The sequence below is a fragment of the Pleurodeles waltl genome, chromosome 3_1, assembly GCF_031143425.1.
Source record: "Pleurodeles waltl isolate 20211129_DDA chromosome 3_1, aPleWal1.hap1.20221129, whole genome shotgun sequence".
NCBI classification, from domain to species: domain Eukaryota; kingdom Metazoa; phylum Chordata; class Amphibia; order Caudata; family Salamandridae; genus Pleurodeles; species Pleurodeles waltl.
The window spans coordinates 212,687,411-212,701,209 of NC_090440.1; the positions used below are offsets into that span (position 1 = coordinate 212,687,411).

A 13,799-nucleotide genomic window follows, 5' to 3' on the forward strand; every position below is an offset into this window, starting at 1 on the left:
GTGCTTGACACTAGCACTTTTTCTAAACACTGCACGTATTTATGCACCACAATGTGGCACTGTGTGTTTATTTTACTTGTAAAAGTAGCACGTAGGTACTGCTGTCAATGGTATTCGACAGCACTGGTAGGAGTAAGGGTGACACCAGCGAAATACGTTGGTCCCCGGCACAAAATTTATTTTTGATGAATTAAGCACTGGTGTATGTACAACAGAATTTGATTTGGTGACAGAAAATATTGGTGAAACTCTCCTTTGGCATGGTTAGTTTCCTTACAAAGTTTAGCCCAATCCTGTCTAGGTTTTATAGTAAGATATCAGCCTGGATAAATGTCTAGATCTACACAGATAGAGTGCAGTTTTTGAGAAGATCATGCAGACATATAAAATGCTCATTACTCCATGCTTAATAATTTCATCTTCTGCTTCATATTTAAATGTGGCTTATGTCTGCTGACAACCCATAACTTTGAACTAATTGAAAACAAAAATGCTTTAATATGTTGCTTAAGAAGATAAATTATTTGCGACCATTACATCTGCTGTTGTTCGTCATAAGTGAGCTCTAAAGAAAAGCCTAAATTAATCCCTAATGTACTGTGCTTTTTTCCTGCATCTGTCAAAAACCCTCAGTCGTACAACTTAGAGCTCTTTCATCTACAGGAGAAAACATTCTTACTTATATTAGAGATTGCATTTTAAACTTTTTATTTCAAAGAACATAGGGGTTCATTCCGACCCTGGCGGGCTGCGGGCGCCGCCCGCCTGGCGGAAGCCTCCAAAAGACTGCACCGCGGTCAAATGACCGCGGGGGTCATTAGAACTTTCCTGCTGGGCCGGCGGGCGATCTCCAAAAGATCGCCCGCCGGCCCAGCGGGAAAGCGCCTGCAAAGAGGAAGCCGGCTCCGAATGGAGCCGGCGGATTTGCAGGGGTGCGACGGGTGCAGTGGCACCCGTCGCGATTTTCAGTGTCTGCAAAGCAGACACTGAAAATCTTTGTGGGGCCCTGTTAGGGGGCCCCACGACACCAGTTCCCGCCAGCCTCTTCCTGGCGGTGTAAACCGCCAGGAACAGGCTGCCGGGAAGGGGGTCGGAATCCTCATGGCGGCGCTGCAAGCAGCGCCGTCATGGAGGATTCCCTGGGCCAGGGGAAAACCGGCGGGAAACCGCCGGTTCCCCTTTTCTGACCGCGGCTTTACCGCCGCGGTCAGAATTGCCCGGGAAGCACCGCCAGCCTGTTGGCGGTGCTTCCTCTGCCCTCCACCCTGGCGGTTTGAAACTGCCAGGGTCGGAATGAGGGCCATAATCTTTGAAAATAAAGAAAGAACATTCATTTGGAAAAAATATTTTCGAAAGTCAGTGTCAAAAGAGTCAATTTAAATATTAAATATATGTTGTACAACTCTTTTTATAAAAAGATTGTGAAGAGTCTCTCAGATTAGAGTTAACTCTACTATCTGTATTAAATTCTTCTCGAAATTGAGATGTGCAAGGCTACATCATGGGGAGTCGTTCATACTTTTAGCTAGCGTTACTGTGGCTTGAGGCAGAGATGAAGCTGCCTTTCACAGAGGAGTCTTGTGAGAACGTTACGTCTTGGATACGTCAGTACTTCTTTTTCTTTAAAGGTCCTGATGAGAAAGTGAATTTAACTAATGGAAGAACATACATCTTGTTTCTAAGGTTTGTAGTGTATGTGCAGCACCACTTTGCCCTCATCAAAGTCTCCTTGGATGGGCAGTGGGAACTGTCACTGTGGCAGAAGAAAGTTTGGAAGAGTCAAAAATCATGAAGCTTTTGATGACAGCCTGGAATTTCATAGACTGACAATAATGTGTTTGTGCAGTAAAAAATCCCATGGAATGCAAATTAAATAATAATACACCTTTTAGCAAAAATGCTCGACTTGTTCCCTCTAAAAGTGGACGATCAGGTTGGGTGGATGAGGATTAAGGTGGTGATGGAAGGGAAGACAGTCATAATGTGGCTCCATTTCAAACAAGTATAGAGCAAGAGAATAGAACGTGATTCCTATCACTGCACTGCTGTTGTGAATTCTGAAGAACCGAGTAGAATGTGGGAGCTGCCCCACCACACCATTTGTACGGCATTTTCCCCCAGAGCAATAGACCTAGCAATTCTCCAATTACATGCCATAGATGCTTCTTTTAGGGCTGGTTACAGAGCATAATCTATAGGATTTTTACTAAGAGCAGGCCTAACATGCACTAGAAATAGACGCCAATATGAGAGGAAGAGAGAGTATTCTGTCAATTTGTTTCCTCCACTTCTTAGTCAGAAAGTTTTTTTGGGTAAATACTTTGTATATATCTGTACTAAATGTTGTGCTAGTAAGGATGTGAAAAATGAACTGGAGAAATACAGTGAGGTACAAATCAAATCATATTGTTACCTACCAGAAAGACCCACACACACTCCCAGCACTGCCACTGGGCAAACTCCTTCCCTCCCATGGCATAAAGAACACCGTCTCTTTCTCCACCCAGGAACTTATCATCCCCATCTCCCAGACTCCCCTAGCCGGTAACACAGGATCTTTCTCTTCCTTCAAAACAGGATCTGTATATCCTGCTTAGCAGCACCATTCATGCCCTCATGCTTCCATCCTCCAAAGAATGCTCTCAGTGTTTTTCCTTCTTATTAGCTCTCCAACGTCAGTAGCTTGGTCTTGTTTTTCATCTAAGAGCCCCTCCATTCCACCATCTGGACAAGGAAAGCTAGCAAAGAGTGTTCCATTACCAAAATACCAAATTAATCAACAGAAGTGCTCTCCAGTTTATCCCACCCTTCCAAAATACAACATTCAGTTGACGTTTCATCCATTAATGCACCCATAAAAATAAGCATCTGGAAACCTGCCTTTAAACCCCTTTCATTAAACTGTTTAGCCATGATAACAAGAAATCAGGAGAAATAAACATTCTATCCCTTTTGATAGCCTCTATAATCGGTGCAGAGGCAAAATATCAGCAAATCAAAACTGAGCACTAGGGAACCTTTGAAATGTTGTTTTCCCCTGTAGCTCTGGAACTGCCCACATAGCCTCTGGAATACCTTGCACTGGTGATGAACAGATGTCCGTGTTGCATGGAAAGACTAGTTTCTGGTCCCTAGCCAGTAGTCCGAACATTACCTGGCAAGACACTTCTCCTCAGCAGCACAGCGGAGGGAATAGAGATGGGCTCGTTGCACGTAAGTTGAAGCTTGGACATAGTTAGGATCTGGTACAAGGTCTGGGAGACCTGAGGAGAGAAAATAAACCAAGTTAACTCATTAGTAATCTCCATGGGAATCCAGAAAGGCATGTAATTTAAGGATATGGAGGTCTGAGTAATCTGCCCCTCCCATAACATTGTCATTTTATGACTAAGATGACAAATAAACAAATACACACGGAGACAGTACTTTATTCTCACTCACGGAAGTTAACCATCTGAGAGTTATTACAGACAATATGGACAGGGAGGCCAGCAATAATATGTATCGAGGAAAGCCAATGAAGCATGGGCTTGAAAATATAACTGCTTCTTTATCATAATCTGATGGATGCCTTGCTCACCATTTTGAGTCTTTAACTCGGGAAGATCATTTGAATCATTCCCACATTAGACTTTGACAAAGCTAAGATCTCTATGATTGCTCAGTGGGAGCACAATCACTTCCTCTTTCCTCTTTTCTACTTTTACAACAATCGAAAAGTATCTACTGGACTGACCATTATTATAGCACTTTAGACCACTTCTGAGGTCCAAATCAAACATTCTTTACCTGGGCTGAGAGCCTCATATGAGAGAAAGGCTGCAGCCTTAACTCTGACTCATACAATTGATATAAAAGACATCAATTTAGCTATATACTTGGCATGGGCAGTGCAGGGTATCCCCTGCCCAGGACCCTCGCAATGTTCAATGTCTACTTTGCAGACAGTGAACATTGCAAGAGTGATGGTGCAAACTGCGGGCTACAGCATTGCCTCCGGCTCAATTACAAGCCTAAGACAATGCTGTAGCCTGTTTCCCGCTAGGCCGGCAGGCGGAAACTGAGGTTTCCGGCCGCAGACTTAGCAGGACACTCATAATAACTCCCGCGGGGTGGTTGCCACAAAGGAGGTGGCCACCCTGTTGGGAGTTTGCTGGACCGGCTTTCCCATCCGCCAAACTCAAAATGAGGCCCAAAATGTTCTGGGACCCCATATTAACAAAAACAAATGTCCTAAGAGCTGCCATAGTTGGTCAAGGTTTAGCATCTTGGAATGAGGCAATTGTTGCACCAATTTATTAAGTTTTAAAAGTATAATTTTATTATATTTATGTGATACAGCCATGAAATATTCAACATTTAAATTACAGAGTACAGTAGAATATATAAAAAAACTCAATTTAAATTCACAATGAAAAGGAAGGGAAAAAGGGGATATACATGATATATGTATATTATAGTCTGGAGACGGGAACTTACCAAACTGCTATTGCTGAATTTTCCTATTAGATTCTACATCTAAAATCTTGGGCAGAGTACTCCTCGCCAGACTGAAAGCGTTCCTGGAGAAAAAAAATATCCTGTCCAAAGTGCAGTTTGACTTCTGCCCGGGTGTGGAAATGGTGGAGTATGTCTCAACCAATATCTTTGAGTAGGGAAATATGTCAAGGCCAAGAGGACAATAATACACATATGGCTTTTATGGACCTCTCTTGTCCCTTTGGCACACCAAATTGCTTCAAATTTTGGACCCTTATGGAGAAGCTAGAGGCTGAAAAGGCATTCATTGATTACTAAACTTTACACTAAGGGACATCTGACAGAGTCCGCTATAAGTCTAATGGCAAATGTTCCTCTTCAATTCAATACAAATATGGGGTACACCCAGGATGCATTTTGGCACATTTTCTCTTTTTAATTTACATCAATGGATTGGAGAAATGTTTGATGTATGTTTGAAAGCTATGCCTCACTGGGCAACACCCAGTCCAGGTGCTCCTATTTGCAGACAACATAGACCTTATATCAAGGACTGTGAATGGGCTACAAATCCTCCTAGACTCATTTAGGAGCTTTAGAGCAAACCTGATTTAAAAACAAATATTATTCATTATGAGATGTGGCACAAAGAACACCAAATTAAAAGTTAACTCTATAATGGGAGTCCAAGTTGCCTTAGTAAAATAAAATTACATACTTAGACATTCCATTACATAACATTTGCGAACTTTAGGAGTGAACTTAATTTAAAAACAAACTTATGAAAGTCATTCACTATGAGATGTGTCCCAAAGAATATCAAATAAAAGGCACTTTCTGTTTGAGTCTGCTTTGAAACTGAGGGTATTTTTAAATTTGAAAAGCACAGCAACTTCAGACGTCCATCTCAAGTGGAAGTTTCACTATAAGCCAGTGAAGGAAAAAACTCAAATCTACAGGAGCAAATGTATTTCAATGGGACAATATGGTGCAGGTGTACAGAACGTCATTAATGTTGAAACCCTACAGAGGGCAGAGAACAGATTTGAATGTAGTTCGCTAGATGTTCCTCAAGCCACTGGCACATTTATACAGGAGCTATAAAACATTTATAGTAAAAACAAAATAAACTCAGTTTGGGCACCGTGCACCTGTCCGGCCGACTCAGGCCAGCTGTTAGAAATGGGGTCTCTAATCGGCAGAGATATACACCCTTGTCCAAGTAGGGACCACAATCCTAGTCAGGGTAAGTCACACACATTCCAAATTATCCCGTGCCCACCTTCTGGTAGCTTGGCACTGAGCAGTCAGGCTTATCTTAGAAGGCAATGTGTAAAGTATTGTGAAATAAATCATACAGTAACACAGTGGAAACACTACAAAAATACACCACACAGGTTTAGAAAAATATATGGTTAAATTAAGATCAAAATGATAAAGATTCAATAAGCACAAGTTGAGATATCGCTTCTGCAAGATTAAAAAGAGTCTTAAATCTTAGAAATCAACAGTTGTCTCTTGGTTTCACAAAGTACCTGGTTTGCTTAAAAAATAACATGCATGGTGACCGCAGAGGGGGAGATGCGTGGAAAAATAGGGTGTGCATCGGAATTTCCGGCGGGGCACACACATTGCGTCGTTTCTTTCCACTATGCAAGGGGCTTTGCGTTGATTTCTGGTATGCAGTCTTGGTTCCTCACTGTGATGCCGAGATCTTTTTAATGCCCAGGGATGATGCGTGGAAATCCTGGGCATGTGGGACGAAGTCACAGGCATTGCGTTGATACGGTAGGTGATGTATCAAATTCTCTGTTGAATGGCAGGTGCTGTGTCAATTCTTCACTCGGGAAATCAGGCTGTGTCGTTCCAGTTCGCCTGTGCCCGATTTTCTCGTCGCAAGGCAGGTTGTGCATTGTTTCAGTCAGGATTGGCCAAAGGGCAGGCTGGGAGCCTGTGCCTGCAACAAGGGAGCAGAACAGAGCGGGTGGAGCGGCACGGAAAAAAGGTACGTTTTATTTTTTTATTGGGGCCAACCCCCACCCTCCCTGCCACACACAGCGCCGGCCTACCCCTTTTCCCTCAGCGAGCCGCGCCTGCATTTATATGCCCCTCTCAGGTTGCTACCTGGAAGATGTTATCAAAGTAATTTCACTCCTCCTATGGCTTAGAATTTGGGGGAAAGCCTGAAGCTTTTTCTTTTAGGATCAGTGCTTTAAATGGGCCGGTACTCTCCGGTACTGAGTACCGGCACTTTTTTATTTTGAGAGGGAGAGTACCGGCATATCTCAAGAAAATCGTAATACTTTTAATTGGAGAGTACCGGCACTTCTCAGAAACAAGCAGGTACTCTATTACAGAGTACCTGCACTTCTATTTTTCCATTTAAAGCACTGTTTAGGATGATACATAAAGATGGTCTAAACCTAGTTAATATGCTATAAACCTTTGGATCACTAATGTGAAGTAGGTTTTTAGTGGTCTGGGTGTTACTAATATTTTTACCAATCCTGAAAGTATTTATGTAAAATCTGTAGATGTTGCAGTTTTTTCAATAATGTGATAAGGTGCGTATTGTAAAGGGTCAGAAGATGCAGTCTGTTGATTTGTATTCCATTCTGAGGCTCATGACTGGCCTGGAATTCTATCTAATCTTAATTAGTAACACCTAATACCGATTCTCCCTTCCACGCCTTCATTTTTAACACCCGCCATTTTTTGTCTGTATTTCCCAACCAGGAAAGCTGGTTTACAAGTCTCCCTAAATGCACTTAAGATTATGGGCCTTATTACAATTTTGGAGGACGGTGTTAATCCGTCCCAAATGTGACGGATATACCACCTACCATATTACGATTTCCATAGGATATAATGGACTCGTAATACGGTAGGTGGTATATCCGTCACATTTGGGACGGATTAACACCGTCCTCCAAAGTTGTAATAAGGCCCTATGTTTCTTAACAAATAACTTGTCACTTTATGCTGTTCTGCACCCTGTGTAACCACTAGCAAAAGCGTTTTGTGGCCCCGGTTTTAGGAGCTGTCAATATTAGACAACATAAAATTGCCATAATTTCTTTACAACAGCTGGGGAAAATACAAGTTTGCTATGAGGTGATGAATTATATAAGATGCACTATAAATGTGAGGAAAAGATCTAGAGTTGCCAATTGCATGTAGGATTGTTGAATCGAAGACTTTTTTGTAACATCTAGATTAACTTATACTGATTGCTTACTTTAATGCTTGATTCTAATTTTAAAATGTATTACTTTTTAAACTTTTTATATTTTATCGATATGCACTTTTGTTTGTATTTTAGCCGAATAAAGAACGTTGATTGAGCAAAGGGATTAACTTGAAGCAAAAGCTATAAAACTATTAAAACAGTCCATCCACTGGGTGGAATGTTATACATTAACAAGAGAGAAACAATTAGACAAATACTGAACTGTTTAAGAGAAGAAAATGCAACCATTACTGGCCCTCTGCCACTCAACCGATGTCAAGGCAGCCTTCAATATTCCAATGTTCTAATCATTAATAACAAACAGCTATAAAGCTTGTTATTTACAAAGAACTATGAAAGAACCAAATCAAGGAAAAATATAATATTGTAGTCTAGACTACAAAATCACAAGTAAATGTCAGCATATGATTAAGTACTTTGCTTGTGGAGCTGCAGAGGGAACAAATCATATGTGAATCACACCAGTGCAAAGCCCAACAATGCAAAAATAAACAATTAGGATAGTCCAGGTTTCACCTACTTGCGAGTTCACAGGAAGCACATCCTCGAGACTGATTCTAAAGTGAAGGCTTTCGCTCACTTTCTTTCCTGCCAGTTCTTAATTCTGCTCTCAATCGTTGCCATTGGCACTTTCTGGAAGAGGATCAATTCTTGGGGAGCAACCAAGGCCCTACATCTATTGCCATTTTGAAAACAGACTGAAATAGAGCTAAAAGGGTGAAAGTATCGTGGTCTTTTATACACAGTTTAATTGTTAACTCTATGAAAGATTCAGGGACTTACCTATAAAGCACTAACTAATTCTATGAGAACGAATACATTGAGAGAATTCCATGACTTATAGCACAAATCAAATGCAGAGATAGTCCGCTGACTGATAACAAGAGGGATAACTATTAGTACAAACAATGGCATTTGCACAACAAATTCTACAGATACTGTACCAGTCAAAAATGACCTGGGAGACTCCAAGGACAGGGTGTTTTGTGCGGGGAGTGGCAGTATAAAACTGGATGACAATTAAAATGGAGCCTATTGTGAGTGATGAAAATCAAATGAAGGTAGAAATCCTCCAAAATAGAAACTAATAAGCAAGAACACTTTCTGTGCCCATCATTGTTACAAATAGTTCATTAAGAAGACATGATAGAAATTGGCATTTAGAATGAACTGTGTTGCCTACCTATACATGCTTTCTCCTCAGAGGGAGACCAAGCAACGTATGTGATTAGCAGGCACGTGTGTGCTCTGACGACAGACAAGGCGGACACTCCATCCTGTTTCACTTCCTATTGTCTTCTTCATCTTCTTTGCCATGGGGCTGCCTCTGGACCAAGTAATCTATCCAGTCACTTCCCATTGGACACTGGCCAGTGTCCTTCCTCTCTGGCTACGATGTTGAAGGTACTTCTTTTTCTTTCTGATTACTGTCTTCTTTCTTCGTGACATCTTCTTTCTTCGTTGCTGCTTCGTTCTTCTTGACCACTTCTTTCTTCACTGCCGTCTTCTTTCTTTGTGACGTCTTTTTTGTTCGCTGTTGTCTTCTTTCTTCATGACTTCTTTTTTCTTCATGACGTCTTCTTTCTCCGCTGTGCGTGACCCAGTGTCCTGCTTATGGGGCACTGCAAGCTGCGCTGCAACTTCCGTCTGCAAGCTTGGGTGGAAGCCGGTGTGTGGAATTTTATGCACTAATTGGGGACTTAAAGGTGTGCCCTGAGCTCGTTTAATCCCACTGCTTGTTTCTGATTCCAGTTCTCTCGTGGTGCCCTAGCGCACATGTGCACTATTTGTACTATATTTTATTGCTTTCCCATTTTGCACATCTTTGAAATAAACAAACACACACATAGAGTTTTTTGTCTCAATAAATAAAAGCTTTCTTTGAATTTCTGGGGCCGAATTACATGCACTGCCTCAATGGTATAAATGTTTACTGAGGCTCTATTTAGGAACGTATTACCTAAGTGCGCTATATAAAAATAACGCACAAAATAATATCAGTAAAGGCCATATATAATTTGGATAAGGTTGTACGAACATTCTTGGAGTGCTTAATTTGCACACGTATAGGCGCACCAGTATTTGGAGAGGCAGATGCTTGTAACTTTTCAACCCATGCAGATTTTGGTGCAAAGTTGCAATTAGACCAATTCTGCTTCACTATTTCTTTTTGGCTCAGTCAGTACTTTTTTTGCGCACCAATGATTACTCCGAATATTATCCCCATGTTGGCACAGACAAGCGCTGAATTTGGTGTTGGAAACCAGCATTACGTATGCCAAAAATGGCGCTACACAGCACACACATACAAAAAGTCGTGCACTCAGAAGTGGTGCCTTGGGAGAAAAGATCTAAGTTGTACGTTTTTATTGCGTTAAAATATTTCATTATTCATTTTGAAACCACATATTACGTATTACAGGAACAAAATGCTTAGGACAAGAAAATGCCAACTTTCTAAAAGTGGCATTCTCAGAATTGTGACTTAAAATTTACCGTTAAAGAGCATTTATAATTACAATGCTTTACACACCAAACATGACAGTTGTACCTGCTCCAAAGCAAAAGTTATCACTTATTAAACATTGTAAGGTAACCCAATGTTACCCTATGGGAGAGGTAGTCCTCACAGCAGTGAACAACAAATTTGTGAGTTGTTCACTACCAGGACATGTAAAACATAAGAGTACATATTTACATTTTAAATACAATACATCCTGCCCTTTGGACTGTTTAAGGACTGCCCTAAGGGTGACTTATATGTATTAAAAAGGGAGTTTTAGGCTTGGCTACAGGTTTATTTTTCCAAGTCCCATTAGCAGTTTAAAACTGCACACAGGCTACAATGGCTAGCATGAGACATATTTTAAGGGCCTACTTAGGTGGATGGCACAATATACACTGCAGATCCCCTGGTAATATTTAATTTACCGGCCCTGAGTGTATGGCATACCACTTTATTAGGGACGTAAAGGTAAATGAAATATGCCGGTCAGGTACAAGCCAACTTTACATTTATGTTCTACAGAGTGAGCACTAGCACTTTAGTGGTAGTTAACAGTGGTAAAGTTCAGAGAGTCCTAAGGCCAGCAAAAATGAATTTAGCAAAACAGGATAGGTGAAGGCAAAACGTTTGGGTTGACAGTGCAGAGAGGGCCAGACCTCATCTTAAAAAAAAAAAGTGACAGTAGTACACAGGAGAATAGGGTTAAGTTTTAAATAACAAAACAACTATTAAGTCCCTATTGCAGGGTCAGCGCTTGGTGCTGAATCTTCTTAAAAAGGAGTTGTAGAACTTGATGTATTGCCTTTGCTGGTTACAAGTTGTAGTATGCATAATTGAAGCATGCATGACTCCAGCTAAAAGAAAAGAAACTTTCAGAACTGAAACCTTAATAATGGAACCTGTGGAATTGAAAAATCAATACTGGAGCTTTTAGGACTGGAGTTTTTAGGGCTGCACTTTGCAAGGATGGAACATGCAGGATTTGAGTTCCTAGGGCTGCAGCTTGCAGAATTGGAGCTTGTAGCACTGGAGCTTCGAAGGGATGTAGCTTGCAGAACTGGAGCTTGTAGTGCTGGAGTTTCTGGGGGATGCAGCTTGCAGCACTGGTGCTTCTAAGGGATGTAGCTAGCAGGACTGGAGCTTGTATCGCAGGAGCTTCTAAGAAACTTGGCTAGCAGGACTCGAGTTTGCAGTGCTGGAGCTTATAAGGGATGTAGCTATCAGAACTGCAGTTTGTAGCTCTGGAGCTTCTAAGGGATATCACTAACAGAACTGGAGGTTGTAGTGCTGGGGCTTCTAAGTCATGTACCTTGCAGAGCTGGAGCTTGTAGCACTGGAAGCTTGCAGAATTTCAACTTGCAGCACTGGAATTTCTGAGGGATACAGCTTGCAGGACTGGCGCTTCTAAGGGATGCAGCTAGTAGAACTGGAGCTTGGAGCATTGGAGCTTCTAAGGGATTTGGCTAGCAGGAATGGAGCTTGTAGTGCTGGAGCTTCTAAGGGATGTATCCAGCAGGACTTCACTTTGTAGCTGTGGACGTTTTAAGGGATGTAGCTTGCAGAAATGGAGCTTGCAGTGCTGGAACTTCTAGGGACTGCAGCTTGAAGGACTGGAGCTTAAAGCACTGAAGCTTCTAAGGGATGTAGCTAGCAGGTCTGGAGCTTACAGTGCTGGAGCTTCTAAGAGATGTAGCCAGCAGGGCTGCAGTTTGTAGTGCTGGAGCTTCTAAGGGATGCAGCTTGCAGGTCTGGAACTTGTAGACCTGGATTTTCTAAGGGATGCAACTTACAGGACTAGAGCTTGTAGTGCTAGAGGTTCTAGGAGAAGTAACTTGCAGGACTGGAGCTTATAGTGCTGGAGCTTCTGAGGGATGCAGGTAGCAGGGCTGGAGTTTGTAGCGATGGAGCTTCTAAGGGATGTAGCTAGCAGGACAGAAGCTTAAAGAGCTATAGCTTCTAAGGGATTTAGCTAGCAGGACTGGAGCTTGTAGCACTGGAGCACTGGAGCTTCTAAGGGATGTAGCTAACAGGACTGGAGTCTGTAGCTTCTAGGGGATGTAGCTAGCAGGACTGGAGTTTGTAGCACTGGAGCTTGAATGTATAGTACTTATAGAAATGTAGTGCTGCTTCCTTTAGGACTCAAGCTACGAGGGCTTAAACTTTTAAGGATGCAGCCAGTGCTGCTGGAATAATTTTCAGAGTAAGGGCTGATGCCATCAGTGTTACACTGAAATCATAGGACTTGTGAGAAAAAAATCTAAGCGTTACACAAAGAAGTGCAGCAAATGGGCCACACCCATTCAGTAGGAGAGTAGTAACAGTGTGGTATGTAGGCAGTGGTGCATTTTAGAGCACACTGTTGCAAACATATTATAGTATGGTAGTGCACTGTCATTAACAGGCAGCATTTTTAAATTAAAATGGCCACTTAATTTTCACAGACATGCAGTTTTATTGATATAAGTATTTCATGCATTAACAGCAATGCGTGGAAACCCTGTTTCAGCGACTTATCATTCGCATATCACTAAGTAAATTATCTTGATTTGCTTCTGTCCTATTAAAAATCTTTTCCTCTATCACACTTCAGAATTACAAAAACAGTGCTTCATTTGTGCTTTCGTAACTGCTGGTGTATTTTGAAAAATGTGTGCAGTACATATACAGGTATTTAAATTGTATTGTGTTCGAAAAAATTGACATCCTACAGCCTTTCCTTTAATTAATCTACGTTTGCGTAAAAAAATCAGAATGGATGTACATCCATGTTTTGTACTCCTGCAAGATTGTCAGATAGTTTACTTTAAAAAATATTCTTACTTTGCAGTCAGAAAATTAAAAGTAAACACCAGTATACATGTTAGAAGAATAAGCAGCAATTTGTCAGAAGACAGTCTGGCATTTGACCTCTGGCTTTGAAAGAACAGTAAATGTAACATGATAAAGACAAAAGTAAAAGGCATCTTTACAGCTCATTCACCTTCTGAACTCCAGCATGGTTATTTCTAGGAGTGCTGCAGCACCCCTTACACCACACCCCTGCTTCAGCGCCTATGGTTGTAGCTTTCAGGGATGCAACTTTCATCCTCTGGGCTGGCGCTGCATGTTCAACAGCTTTTAAAACCAGAGCTTCTTGGCCTGCAGTTTGCAGGATTGGGACACAAACAGTTCACCGAAGCCTGTGGGTCTGTGCCACACTAAAATGATCGCTCTGCCTCCCGGGTGCATTGGAGGAAGGTAGCGCAGTCCAGATGATTGTACTACTTTGGGCTACATCTAGTAAAGGATGTAGCCCACAGGTTTTATAAGCGGCCATTTTAAGGGGCTAGCCACCATTTTAATGGTGAGCACACCCGGTGGTAGCCCCTCTATATTAGATTGCGCTGTATATTTTCCTGGTGCAGTATCTTTCTGTAGTAGACTTGTGCGGTTAGGCTGGTTATTTGATGCACTTTTGTGTAGTGAACATTAATTTGCGTACTTACCATGTTGACAGCTGATGAGAAGGAAGGGCCTGGTCCTTCGCATTTTGTAGAGCATTTGGAGCAGGGCAAAGCTGAAAGG

General features: G+C 41.8%; 1 protein-coding gene across 1 annotated transcript in view; it reads right to left on the reverse strand.

Annotated features, from left to right (window-relative positions):
• The window catches only part of LOXL1 (lysyl oxidase like 1), a 169,236-nt gene that overhangs the window by 48,492 nt on the left and 106,945 nt on the right, over positions 1–13,799 (reverse strand). The window contains exon 2 of the mRNA XM_069222225.1: positions 3,155–3,263. Within this exon, the coding sequence (XP_069078326.1) occupies positions 3,155–3,263 (109 nt within the window). The remainder of the gene's footprint in view (positions 1–3,154; positions 3,264–13,799) is intronic.